We start from the raw sequence: 13,532 nt of genomic DNA on the forward strand, positions 1-13,532 counted from the left end.
TATATATATATATATATATATATATATTTATTTATTTGACCACATTAAAGTCATATAAATAAAAAAAAAGGATAAATATTAAAAAATATTAATTATGTTAAAAAAAAATTATATACACATATGTATCAATTTTATAATCTGAGTTTCAAGCTAGACATAGTTCACTTGCAATCATTGGGGGAAATAATTCAGGTCGTTTACATCCACACTCATCTAAACGGCAAGTCGGTTGCACCAGCACAACGGCACGTTAATCTTGTATACAATTCAGGTCCCACGGAAGCATGAAAGACAAGTTGTAAAGCCCAACTACAAGTCAAAAGATCATCATGTCACAGCCCCACCAAGACCGTCGGATCAAAACAAAAAGGAAATCTAGTGGTGCCACCCACATGGGTCACATTGAATAAGCATGCCTCGATGGAACGTATTCTGACCATTAGGTCACAGCCTGTGACTGTAGAGTGTAGACCCACTATTCTAAGTTCTAACAAAATACGAAGACAGCGAAGACGCTCCTCACAAAAGAAAAATATTTGAAATGCGTCTTGAGCGGGATGGACCACGTGGCGATCCGTACTAATTCGACCGTTGTGAGAAATTCTTATTCAAAGTGTCTCCATAGATCCGTTCCTTTCTTTGTCCATCTTCATCTGCATACCAAATCAACCATTCACTTACTTACGTACTCTCTCTCCCTCAATGGCGATTGCTGCAGAGCAAGAGAAGGTAAGCCAAATTGATGATTTGGAGATATGTTTATGTGGTTGACTGCGTAACGTTTTCGAATCATCTCGTTCGAATTCTAGGGTTTTTCTTTTCTATTTTGAAGTTTCTTCTATTGGGCTCTTGGAAGGCAGGAGATTGTCTTAAATTGTTCCAGGAAATTTTCTTCTCTCCTTGCTCTTTTTCTTGAGAACCAAACCCTTTTTTTTCTTAGATTAAAGAAATCGTCTTAAAATTCAGAATTGATTGAAATCGGGGAATATTTGGGCCTTTCTTTTTAGTTACAACTTACAAGTACTGATTCCTGATTTTCGAATTATCTGATCATACATAAAGATTGGAAATTCTTAGGAGGCTTCAAAATTCTGGGGATTTTTCGGGTTGTCATCTTAATTTATATGTTTTTTTGAAATCGGGGTTGTGTGTTTAATCAACAAAGTAACTTGTATAGTTGTATTCATACATTATATTCAAGAACATATGGGTTTTAGATAATGGTATATTTTTAGTTATTAGTTTTTCTTTTGTTTTAAGTTTTAGTTAATGGTGAGGTTTTAATTATTGCTTTTTCTTTTGTACAGACTTATTCGGGGGTTTCGGCAACCGAGAAAAAAAGATGGACTCTAAATGACTTTGATATTGGAAAGCCTCTTGGACGAGGAAAGTTTGGTCACGTCTATTTGGCTAGAGAAAAGAGGGTCAGTTTACTTGCTCGTCATAGTTCATTTTGATTTCTTGCATATAAAGATATACTTCTTAAACTTTTTGTGAGTTTTAGGGTTCAAATTAGCTCTTTAATTGGTAAAATTTGTGCTTCTAACTCTAGGGATATATATTTCTTCATTTTGGTTTAACTAGCATGGAATATACTTTCTAATGTCTGAAATGTCGTTCATTTGGTTGCACAGAAGTTTGAGATTGAAGAGGTGATAAAACTTATAATTTGTGCTTGTTTAATCATAGTTCATTTATACTTTGGTTGAGTAGCGATCTTTTGTGTTTTTGGTGCTACTTGTATTCTTGATAAAGCCCAAGATCCAAAAGAGAGCTCATCTTTGGCATCCACAGCTGGGCAGAAGAATAGAGCAATTTGTTTTCCAGTGTGTGAAAGTTCACATGATCTATATATGTGTACTATTAAATTATCTTTTGGTACTTTCTTGGATTGTGTTTGCTGGAAAATGGAAATTGTGTCACCAATTTGATATATGCTTGTTTATTTTTTGTGAAACAGAGCAATCATATAGTGGCTCTAAAAGTGCTATTCAAGAGCCAGCTGCAGCAGTCACAGGTTGAACATCAGCTACGACGGGAAGTTGAAATACAAAGTCATCTTCGACATCCCAACATATTACGGCTTTTTGGTTACTTCTATGATCAGGTATAATATGTTGCTTTATTATTCCAGAATATGTCATTCTTGTTGAAAAGTAAACAGGCAATTTGATTGTTTTTTGCTTTTTAAATTGTTGCAGAAACGAGTTTACTTGATATTAGAATATGCAGCGAAGGGTGAACTTTATAAGGAACTTCAGAAGTGTAAATACTTCAGTGAAAGACGTGCTGCTACGGTAAGTTCTTTCTATACTGTATTTATACTTTTGCTTATCTTCTCGCTGTTATGATTTCCTCCACCTATGTTGTCAACTTTTGAGTTTTTTGTTTAATGGAAGCCCAATTTCAGGTTTCCTCCTAGTCTTTAATCAAACAAATTCTGGAAAAATATTAATATTAAGAAAGCACATTCCAATAGTAGTTTACTACCATGTAACTGATGCTAACAAGAAAGTGGAGGGACTCGTATACAACATCACCTGTAGCTATGAATGGCATGATAATAAATTTGATTTCATTGAAGCATGCAGCAGCTAACTAGAATACTTTGTTTGTGCTGGTATTTTTACAGTATGTTGCATCATTAGCTCGGGCTCTCATTTATTGTCATGGAAAGCATGTAATACACAGAGATATCAAGCCAGAGAACCTGTTAATTGGTGCACAGGTGAGCCAAATTTTTATATCCATTTCATGTTTCTTAACTGATTAGTGAAACCTTTCTTGTGCTTATCACGCCAATGTGGGGTGTCCTTTGTCAGGGTGAGCTAAAGATTGCAGATTTTGGATGGTCAGTGCACACATTTAACCGTAGGCGTACCATGTGTGGCACACTGGATTATCTTCCGCCTGAGATGGGTATGTACATATAGCCCATTCCAGTTAAGTTAAAAGCTTGAGGATTCAAGGCTTTCTTTAAAGGTTTTGTTTGCTTTACTCCGAGTGAAGCAACCTGAATCCTATTATTGTAGTTTTATCAAGAAAAATGTATTTTCAAATATTTAGAGTTTCTTCCCAAACAATATTCAATTTCACTTCCTGTTGTATTTTCTTAACAGTGGAAAGTGTTGAACATGATGCTAGTGTGGATATCTGGAGCCTTGGTGTTCTGTGCTATGAATTTCTTTATGGTGTCCCTCCTTTTGAGGCCAAGGAACACTCTGATACGTATAGAAGGTTTGTCAAAACTTGCAATTAAGATGTCAAATCCATTTTTCTTGTAAATGGTATCAGGAACCGCCTGCATCAAGATATTTATATAGTTGATCTAATGACTTTCTCAGGATTGTCCAAGTGGATTTGAAGTTTCCTCCTAAACCAATTGTGTCTTCTGGCGCTAAGGACCTCATTAGTCAGGTTTGTTCTTTTACTTGAACTACACCAAGTTACATTTTTACATAAGGCAACCAGCCATCACAGCGATTTCAATGTTCACTTTGAGGATCGTGCCTGAATTTTCCTTTTCTTATGTAAAAACAGATGCTTGTCAAGGAATCTGCACAGCGCCTACCACTACACAAGCTTCTAGAGCATCCATGGATCATACAAAATGCTGATCCCTCTGGCATCTATAGGGGTTGTTGAGTTAAATTGCTGGTTGGAGAACCTTTTTTAATTTCTTGATGACTTTCAGGAACTTTCTTGCTGGGTCATCTTTACTGAAACAACATTGTGACAGAAGGAAGGGATTCCTTGTGTGATGAAAATATCCAGACCTCTGATGACTTGTTATGGTTCATCACTTTACATATCCTTATATGCAGTTTGATTGCATAGGCAGTCTCCAAGATTGTGGAAATAAAACTATTGGTTTGCCGAAAATTTTAACATTCATTTGTATTCTAATTATCATGTTGTATTTTTATCCATCGGAGCAACAACTGTATTCTTTGTAGTTTCTTTTGCCATACCCTAGTGCAATGCAGTCAATCGTCATTGTCATTTTGGTTTTTGACCAGTGATAATAATAATAATAGTTAATAGCAGTGTTTTAAACCCGGCTTGGTTGAACCGAGACCCGAGGCCTTCACTGGGCCAAATTACCAATTTCCCAATTCACTGAAAACCTTAGAATGATGATCGACGAACAGTTAAAGGTTGGAATGTTGGGGATTTTGAAGAGTAAGATGGCTAGTGAGTACAATGGTGACGACATAGGTGATTTCCAGTGAGTGAATCGATCAAAAATCGAAAAAGAACTTGTGGCGGCAACGACAGGCGATTGGTGAGGCGAACGAGGGTGGGGTGAGGGGGGTTTGGTCAGGAGGTTGAGGGCAGTATTTTTATGATGATGGGGAGGATTGTCGACACTGGCTATGGTGAGATATGACTTGTGTTGTCAATGCTAATAATGGTGAGATCTGGCTGAAATTAGGTTCAATTTTGCCTATATCTTGGGTAGATTTTCTAAGGAATGGCTTAAAGGATGGTTATCATCGTCAACCAATTGACTATCGATTTGTATTTAGAGTGTGTTTACTAAATTGCAAACTTATGGGAACTTAACTGTAATTTTTTTGGGTGTATTTGTGAATTTGAAACTTTTGGACACCCAATTTGACCGTCCCGGCAACTTTGTCGGGTTTCACCCCAAGTCGGATATTAAAACATTGGTTAATTGCAATTTCCCTATGAAGTAATTGAAACAATAATTTATCTGTCACTATTCCATACATATCTTTGATTGGTTAAATTAAACACCAAAACTTCAATAAAAAACTGACAAATTACAATACATATTCGGGGGGTTAAATCTTTTGGGTTAATTTTTATGATTTTCAAAACGCATGTTACTTCCTTATTTTGAGAATGAATGTTGGATCATTTTATTAAAAAAGGAATTCAAGCACGATAGTTGATAGAACTGTCGGCTCCAGCACCGAAAGAATTCCCAGCTTTCCGTTACTATCAAATCCACCAATACACTTGATAGGTAAAGACCCTCTTTCAGAACTCTTAACTTCATGACACAGAAATCAACTTTTAGAAAAATACTTGCTCTCCACACTGAGTTGTGAGAAGAGAACAAAGTCATACCAATAGGCAACAGATGAATTTGAAGATATTTAATAATAACTCGGTAGAATAACTCAACAAAACTGGTATAAAGGATGAACTCCTCATACAAAAAGCACATCTACCTCTCAATATTACTAACAATAGTCAGATACACATTTCTATCAACCATAGATCCACCATCACAAGGCTTCAGCTACAAGTGGCAACTAACGCTTATAGAATGCAACGAGCAGAACAGTAATTTATACAGCTCAAATGTCATGTACCTATGTCTTTGGCTCAGATTTGTTATCTTTGCAATTTTCGTCATCCAACAACTGGTGTTGATGTTGTTTCTCTTTCTTGAATTCAGCGAGTTCTTTGTGGCTCAAGAAGCTTGGCTGGTTGGTAGAAGAAAGCAGTCTTGCCCACATCCTGTCAGTAATGACAACATTTTTTTGCTTCTCTGTGATTCGCTGCATTCCGATATCCAAACCAAAGATAACATTAATAAGCTTCGATATGAAAAACAGTTTCCTCTGAAAAGGATTAGGTCTGGCTAGTGACAAATGCTGAATTGCATAAAAGAACTTACGTTGAAAGGAATGTAAGCATGTCTGCCATTGACAAGACCAACTGTGAAGCCTGTATACCCTGCCATTGCTCCATGTACTGCACTATGTGCGAGGAGAGTGCAGTAGACATTGTCGGATGCATTGCTTGGAATAGCCCGGATCATGTATGTAGGATCTGCAAACCAATTTGGTTAGAGCAGAGTCATTGGCACATCCATCTTGGTCAAATTTAAGAGAGTATAGTCAACAAAGAAGGCAAGTCTCAGGTACTGACCTATATATTTCAAATTAATGGCCATCTTGTGTTGGCTGGCAAAATGGTGCTACGATTAAAGAAGCTGAAGCAACAGCAAAGTGTTAAATTGATAAAGACACAGAATTCCTTATATAGCCCATAAATTACGTTACTGTTACATATGGTGCTGATAATTTGAGAATTTACAAAACGATTCTAATAGATTGCAAGAGGTACCTTGATCTTCTGAGATATCCATAGCCCAACATCTTGAAGAAGCTTGTTTCCTGAAGCATCTTGATGGTTCATGGACTGCAAGCTCTCTGAAAGAAGATCCTGTCCTGCTCCTTCTGCTATAACAATAACCATATGCCCATTTTCTTTGAGTCGTTTTTCAATATATTCATAAAGTCCTCCACGTCCCTCAAGATAGAAGGGTGACTCTGGAATCAAACAACAGTCTACATCTCGGCTGCCAAGTGTAGCATACATCGCAATGAAACCTGCTCCAGTGATTTTACATCATATGGTGAAAAATAAAAAAGGCTTAAAAATGAAAACATGATAAGTACAAGCATGTGAAAATTGAGTAAGTAGATCATTCGAGCTTCATTGATGTATTGAGTTTTAGCATATGAAACCATCAAGATAGATGCAAAACTTACCACTATAGCGTCCCATGAGCTTCACAACTCCAATGCCATTCTCTATACTTCCAGCTTCAACATGTGCTGCATCAATGGCACGTTGGGCCTCCTCAACAGCAGTATCAAAACCAAAGGATTTATCAATAACCTGAATCACGATTATGACAATCCAATATTAAGCTATGTAAAGTTAGAAAACACAATATTTCAAGAAAGAAATGAAAAGAGAAACAATAAAACTAAATTATGATCTGTAAAAAATGGGTGGAAATAAGTACTGGAATATCGTTGTCAATAGTTTTTGGGATTCCAGCAACTGCAACTTTGAGGCCACGGCGCCTAATTTCCTGCAAAATGAGAACTGCATTATATTACAGTGGCAAACACAGGAACAACGATTAATTATATGGATTGGTGTTCAAAATTAAAGCAATCAATCAAGTAATGATAACAAAGACATGTATGTTAATGTAGAATTAGTTTGAGGGACACTTGAGTATATGTTCATGCAGCCTAGGAGTATTTTTATGAAAATTTAAGGCATCACATATGTTCACCAGATTCAGCAGATTAATCTAACATCTGAAGTGACCTTCTAGCTTGACATAGATTATCAGAAATAAGCATAGGTAAGGGCATATAAACCACATAATGGTGGGCTAATGAAGAAAATCTGTAAAGGACTGTAACAGTAAATAACAAATAAGGTAGTCGGAAGTGAAAAATCCCAAAAAAAACACATGTAATTACTGATATCTTCAACTAGTGATGATTCAGAATACGCACTGTTAAACAGAGAAGACGGTTTATAAACAATCAAGTCCAGAACAGATTTTCATGCTCATTAGAAGTCGTTACAGTTGAGCAATTTTTCTGCAGCTGTGTGATCTTAACAGTAAAATGTGATTGACATAATACTAGTAACATTTCTAAGTAGCCATCATACATGCATCTAATGGGAGACACATGTGAAGCTATCAATCTGTAAGCAATATATGACAGCCAATAGACTTTCTTCAACCTTTCAAATAATAGTACCTCGTAAATGACTGCTGCTCCCTTTTGAGTTCCATCTCCTCCAATTATGTACACCTGGACCATTAAAAGTCATAATGAGAATCTATAAGGGGATTTATGTGCCTATCCAGCAAGAAATTTCACCATTTACACAAATGATTCATCCAAAAATTTGAGGAAATGACCGTTGACAAAATTCTAGCCTTCACATACCTGATTAATTCCACGATCCTGAATGCTGTCAACTATCTTTGAGGTATCATGGCCTCCTCGTGATGTCTTAATGATGGTACCACCACGCTTATGGATGTCATTAACAACTTTAGGCGTTAAATCGATGGTATTTTTGCAGTAGAAACCCCTATATCCTCCCTACGGATGAATCAAACAAAATCCTCAGGGGGGTCAACACGAAACAATTATGTTCAAGATTTTTATACGAAATATTAACATTTTTATCACAAAACCAAATTAACTAACTTCTGCACAATGCTCACACATGGCAACCACTTCAACGCCCGACACAACAGCTCTTTTACTTGTTGATAATAATTGAGATAATTTCATCAGCAGCATCCCCTCAAAATTAAATTCAAATAGCTACATATAATCTGACCAACTAATGTGTAACCATGGCCTCCTTTCTTGTGCAACAATATTTTGAAGGTCGTGTGATAAATATATTGAAAACATAAGAAACTGGAGTAAATGGCGTGTGTGGAGCTGCGCCATATATATACACATACATAGATAACATATACATACATCATTTTTCTGATACTATAATAAAAATATTCAATGACGTTGAGCAAAAATAATGTGGCCACTTACATCTATTCCGAGGATTTTGTTGACACCGTACATGTGATAAAGGCCACAGACAATTTCCCTGATCACAGTGTTGAGCCCGGGGCAAAGGCCACCACATGTTACAATACAGGCATGTACTTCATCTGATTCAAAATACACCTGAACAGCATAATGTAGTGAACTTAGTAAAATGCATATGGTTTATGAGTAATTAAACAGGAAAAATAATAATCACCTTCTGGCGAGGTCCGGCACGCCGGAAATGTGTCCCTCTTGGATCATCTTTGTGAACAACAATCTAAACAAAGAAGAAGACGGAGAAAAAGTAATCAGTTAGCTCTTGTATCCAAGCCACCTTCCCTGACACGGCAGATAGTTCTCCATGAAATGATTACATATAAGTTAACAAGTGAAACAAACTTTCTGACTCTGTTTCCAACTTTCAATTCCGAAAACAAGGGCGAAAAAACCAGGCCATAGAAATATTGCCGCCGAGTTTTTAAAAAGTTGTAGTCATCACGACAATTATTTGGATGGGATGCCACGAATAAGAAGAGGCAAATGAAAGCATTTACAGAAACAGATCTTCCAGTTGACAAATGGCGGGGAGAGGAAAACAAACCAAAAAAATTTGGAAGTCGAAGCATAAATCACCTTTTGAGCAACTGTATGATCCACATCAACAAAATACTGCCTGTAATCACAAAATACTCATATCAACAAGAATCATCATATCATAACTAAAGAAGGTGGCAATGGATCCGTCTGGCCTTTAAGTTGAAGTAATAAGGAGTTTTTACTTACTTAACTACCGAGTAAGATGGATTTGACCGCAACGGGTTGGGATAAGTCTGCCGTACAAAACAACATCTTTAACAACTAATATAGTTTTTTGCAAAAATAAAAATAAACTCAGTCGAAGTTGAAGAAAGTGATCAAATCAATCGTTCAAAATTCATACAGGGAGATCAGGAATGTAATCAGTGAGGTGAGGAACATCTTCGAGGACATAACCAGCGTCACCATCAACCAGCTTGAGCTGTAAATTACCAGAATGCTCCATTGTTTGCTCTTCACTTTTACTGCTAAATTTTTTTGCAATGATATCCGCAATTCACGATGATTAAAACGGGGCCGTGTTGCTTGCACTTGCGCCGCTTTATGGTGAGTGTTTGGGGAGGCGTAAGGAGAGAAAAGGCACGTGAGGTGGTGTGGAGAAAGCGGCGTCGTTGGGGGGGTTTTAGGTTCGAATGAGATTGTTTCGTACGAAATATGGATGCAAACCAGGTGGCGAGTTTTTCACAATTACTAGTGACTATAGCTCACCCACTGGTTTTTATTAATTTTGCTTTGAGTAAACGACATGTACCCACCCAAGGTTTCACGAAACGACAGTTACCACCCTGGTTTCATAAATTCCAGATTCCCACCCAAAAACCAACATGGTTAAAGATTTTTTATCTGACACAAGTATGGAAGCATTATTACCATATTGCCCTCAATAAATAAATTAATAAATTGCCCTTTAACCCTTGCATATGAGCCATCACCAAATCGCCCACCAAAACATGGCCAACAATGGAACTCCACAACCCAAACCAACAACTAGAAATCCCTAAGAAAACCAACCAAAGCCACTACGCTTTTGCGGCAGTGCTGACCAGGCTAAGCTTGGTAAAATTTGACCTCGAGATCGAAGCAAAAAGTGACGGTGATGGCAATCAATCCTGGCGGTGTCATGTCGATGGTTTTTGCTGCTTTTTCGATGCCAAATCGCAATCGTCACCTTCCTTGTTCGCCGACCAACCACAAGCAGCAAAGCGCTCTTGTTTCCGTCGCTGATCTACCACTAAGACTTCAGTTGCACTGCCCTCCACAAAGCCAGATCGGGCCACTTTCAGTCGCTGAATGTAGTTGCTAACCAAATGCACGGCTGTTTTAAAATTGAAAGAAGTGGTTGCAAATAAGCCCTAAAATTGATCGGGCCACTTTTATTCGATGCCACTGCCATACATTTCCTTTGAATTTTCAAATTTTCTGTTGTTTTTCCCCTCTTGAAATTTGAGATTGATGTGGATTATGTGTTAGAATCTATAATTGTGGTTTGTTGAATTGGGTTTTGAAATGATTTATGGGAGAGTCAATGGGTTTTTTTCGTTTGGTATGTGTTAGAATCTATAATTGTGGTTTGTTGAATTGGGTTTTGAAATGTTTTATGGGAGAGTCAATGGCTTTTTTTTCTTGTGTAGTTATGGTGTCAGTTAGCGGCTTTGAATTGGGTTTTTTTTTGGTTGTTTTGTTGTGAAATTTGTGTAGTTGTGGTTTTGTTTAATTGAGTTTGGAAACAATTTCCCTCTTTGAAATTTAAAGACGTTGCGTTGGATTGTGCTGGGGGAGGAATTGAAGGATTCTCGGCATTGAGAGTGGAGTTCCTAGGCATGGTAAGGAAGAAAAGATGCGAGGAAGAACAAAGTGGAAAGCAAATGGCCATATCGTTAAATTAAACGGTTTTCTGTTAATTTAAGGGTGGGAATCTGGAATTTGTGAAACCAGGGTGGGAACTTAGGACTTGGCGAAAAGTTGCGTGGGAACAAGTCGTTTACTCTTTTGCTTTTGTAAGTATTTAATCAAGATTATGTTATGTAGATGCCTCTGCTTTGCTTTTTTGTTTATTTGAATTTGTACTCCATGGATAATTTTGACAAAGACTATCTCTTGATGAAGTGTCCTTTACTTTTACCTTTTTATTTATTTTTTTATTTTTTTTAATACAAGTCATAGGTTTTTTATCTATCAATTTTGAATTTTGTTCAGATATGAACCCTATTAACATGTCCTAGAAGAAGATGATTGACTTTCATTGATACCACTACATTAACCATTTATTATTACAATATTCATGCATCAATAAGATCAACATATACAGCTTTACATGAAAACGTGACATCTAAAAGACTATTATAATCATAGTTTTTCACACTTATATTATTTTTATCTATAATTCAAACTATTCATAAATAAATCAAGTATATAAACTTAAATTTGTCTAGTTCTTCTGCTACGCTTTGAAAAATTAAAATAACACTTCAAGTTTATCAAAAGATAAAAGAAATAAGAAAGAATTTAAATTTTCAGTTTAATGCACATTACTGAGTACTAACTAACCTATCATATTATTATTATTATTTATTACATTTTTTTATGATCGCGATATTCGGTCAATTTATGTACATTTCAACTAATTCTTCGAAAATCTTGAAACTATCGATCGGAGTCAGGTAAGAGTTCTAATAACTTCCCTATTAACACTCAAAGAAAGACTTGAATTTAAGACTTCTTGAATAAAACACCTAAGAGTCACTATCGAACCGCCCAACCCCCTAAAGGTATTTCCTATAAGATTACATTATTAAGGCTTTTATGGAATTCTAATTTCAAACATATATCATTAGGTTAATAACATTTATTTATTTATATAATGATAATAAATTTTATTAACTTTAGGAAAGGTTTTTTATTTTTAATTTTATTCTTAACTAGCTTGTGACTCTTAATAATTAAGAAATGTTACAGTATGATTTGGCGTCTCCTCATTGGAACTGCTTTGTTGTCATGTTGCCTCCTGGTACGCCACGTCAGTGCTCACAATAAGAAGATCTCTTCCTGTTGCCGGTGTAATTTGAAGGCTATTACGTACTCCTGTTTTTTTTTTTTTTTTCTCCCCTTCACATTGCTTGAAAAATCCCGTGTAAGATCTGTTACACCTTCTGACACAGAGAACCAACCAACTTTGAAGATTTTATGAATCAGGTTTCACTTAGTTAACATGTCGTCTCCTGCAGAGTAATGCTCTTCATTATCTCCCACTTCACTCTTCTTTTACAATCATTTTTGCCCTTTCTATCATTGTTTTCTTTTATGATCAATTGGAATTTAATTTCTAAATTGCCGATTCGAGTCTTTGGTAATCTCAGTGGCAAGTTTTTGATTTGTTGAGAAATTGAATGTTATATTAGTTTAAAAGTTTTAATTTCCGCCAACATGGCCCTATCCATTACGGATATTAAATTTGTATTGTATTTATCAGCAGCGAAGTTGAATTTTGATGGCATTGTTAAAAATTTGATTTCTTGGATGGTTGATAATCTGGCATTTGGTGACTTGATTGTTTGGTATGTTTCAGATTCTATAATTCTCTTCCTCCTATCAGCAAAGCTTTTGGGACCATATGTGTGGTGGCCACTGCAGCTTTCCATTTGGGATTGTACAGTCCCTGGAGTATAGCGTTGTTTTATGAACCTGTTTTCTCCAAGTTTCAGGTTTAAATCCAATCATGAAACTCATTTAGAAGGAACCTTTTTCTGCCAAGTTTTACTTTTATTTGTTTCATCATTGCTGTGTGTTATATAATAAGCATCTTGTGAATTTTAATGCCAAGATAAATTTTTACAACAATGAACATAGATTGGTGGGTTCTGTTGTGGTCCCAAAAGAGAAAAAATTCTTTGAATTCTTAAGAAACACTGGGGATTTCTAGGTATCAACAAAAGTTAAAAAAAAAAAAAAAAAAACTTTAAATATTGTGCTTCTAATACTTGTTGAACCCTCTGTTGTTTCATAGGTGTGGAGGCTTATTACGAATTTCTTTTTCCTCGGAAAATTTTCCATCAATTTTGGAATTCGTCTTCTAATGATGTAAGTACTAATCACTGAAAAATATTTGTTATGTAAGGGACATTTTGCATGATGAAGAGTTTAGGTGTAGGATTATAGAGACTGTAGAAAGTATTACCAAAGGGAAAAAAAATCTGTCCCTGTTCAACTTATATTGGAACCTACTATTTTTATCAGAGCAGATTATGGTTGTCCAGCTTGAAAAAGGTCCAGAGAGGCGGACGCACAGCAGTTTCTGGGATGATGAAGTTTTTGGTGGTCCATAACATTACTGGTAGGGCTAATTGTGGTTTTATAAAAACTTCCAAGTTCCAAAGTTTTTAATGATTTACAGTTATGCATGGTCACATTTCATATGTTTTGTCAACCATTTTTCTTTTTTTTGCAAATATTAGTGCCATTAGTGTTCTTTATCTAATGTGGCATTTGGTGTGTAGGTCGTTATCAGCCACTTCCGATGTTGATGGGACCCTTTTTGGGGGAGGTTCATGTGTGTCCATGCTTATTTGTATGGAG

The 13,532-nt window shown here is 36.1% G+C and overlaps 2 protein-coding genes and 1 pseudogene across 2 annotated transcripts; 2 read left to right on the forward strand and 1 right to left on the reverse strand.

The window, feature by feature from the left end:
* Positions 1–538: 538 nt before the first annotated feature.
* LOC116142400 (serine/threonine-protein kinase Aurora-2-like) lies at positions 539–4,030 on the forward strand. The gene is made up of 9 exons (XM_031427820.1): positions 539–729; positions 1,308–1,424; positions 1,961–2,107; positions 2,202–2,297; positions 2,633–2,728; positions 2,823–2,919; positions 3,120–3,237; positions 3,345–3,417; positions 3,541–4,030. The coding sequence occupies exons 1-9, from the start codon at positions 703–705 to the stop codon at positions 3,643–3,645; spliced, it is 876 nt and encodes a 291-aa protein (XP_031283680.1). The 5' UTR covers positions 539–702; the 3' UTR covers positions 3,646–4,030.
* A 1,217-nt stretch (positions 4,031–5,247) lies between these two features.
* Positions 5,248–9,634, reverse strand: LOC116142381 (ATP-dependent 6-phosphofructokinase 6-like). Its single transcript, XM_031427804.1, has 13 exons — positions 9,304–9,634; positions 9,147–9,193; positions 8,997–9,036; positions 8,578–8,640; positions 8,364–8,501; positions 7,746–7,904; positions 7,554–7,607; positions 6,794–6,862; positions 6,534–6,663; positions 6,106–6,371; positions 5,908–5,956; positions 5,654–5,808; positions 5,248–5,534 (listed from the first exon to the last, which is right to left on the reverse strand). Exons 1-13 carry the CDS (start codon positions 9,403–9,405, stop codon positions 5,346–5,348), a joined length of 1,461 nt encoding a protein of 486 aa, XP_031283664.1. The 5' UTR covers positions 9,406–9,634; the 3' UTR covers positions 5,248–5,345.
* Positions 9,635–12,168: 2,534 nt separating this feature from the next.
* Positions 12,169–13,282, forward strand: LOC116142323 (annotated as a pseudogene).
* The last annotated feature ends 250 nt before the right edge of the window (positions 13,283–13,532 follow it).

Source organism: Pistacia vera, unplaced genomic scaffold, assembly GCF_008641045.1.
Source record: "Pistacia vera cultivar Batoury unplaced genomic scaffold, PisVer_v2 Contig1127, whole genome shotgun sequence".
Taxonomy (NCBI): Eukaryota; Viridiplantae; Streptophyta; class Magnoliopsida; order Sapindales; family Anacardiaceae; genus Pistacia; species Pistacia vera.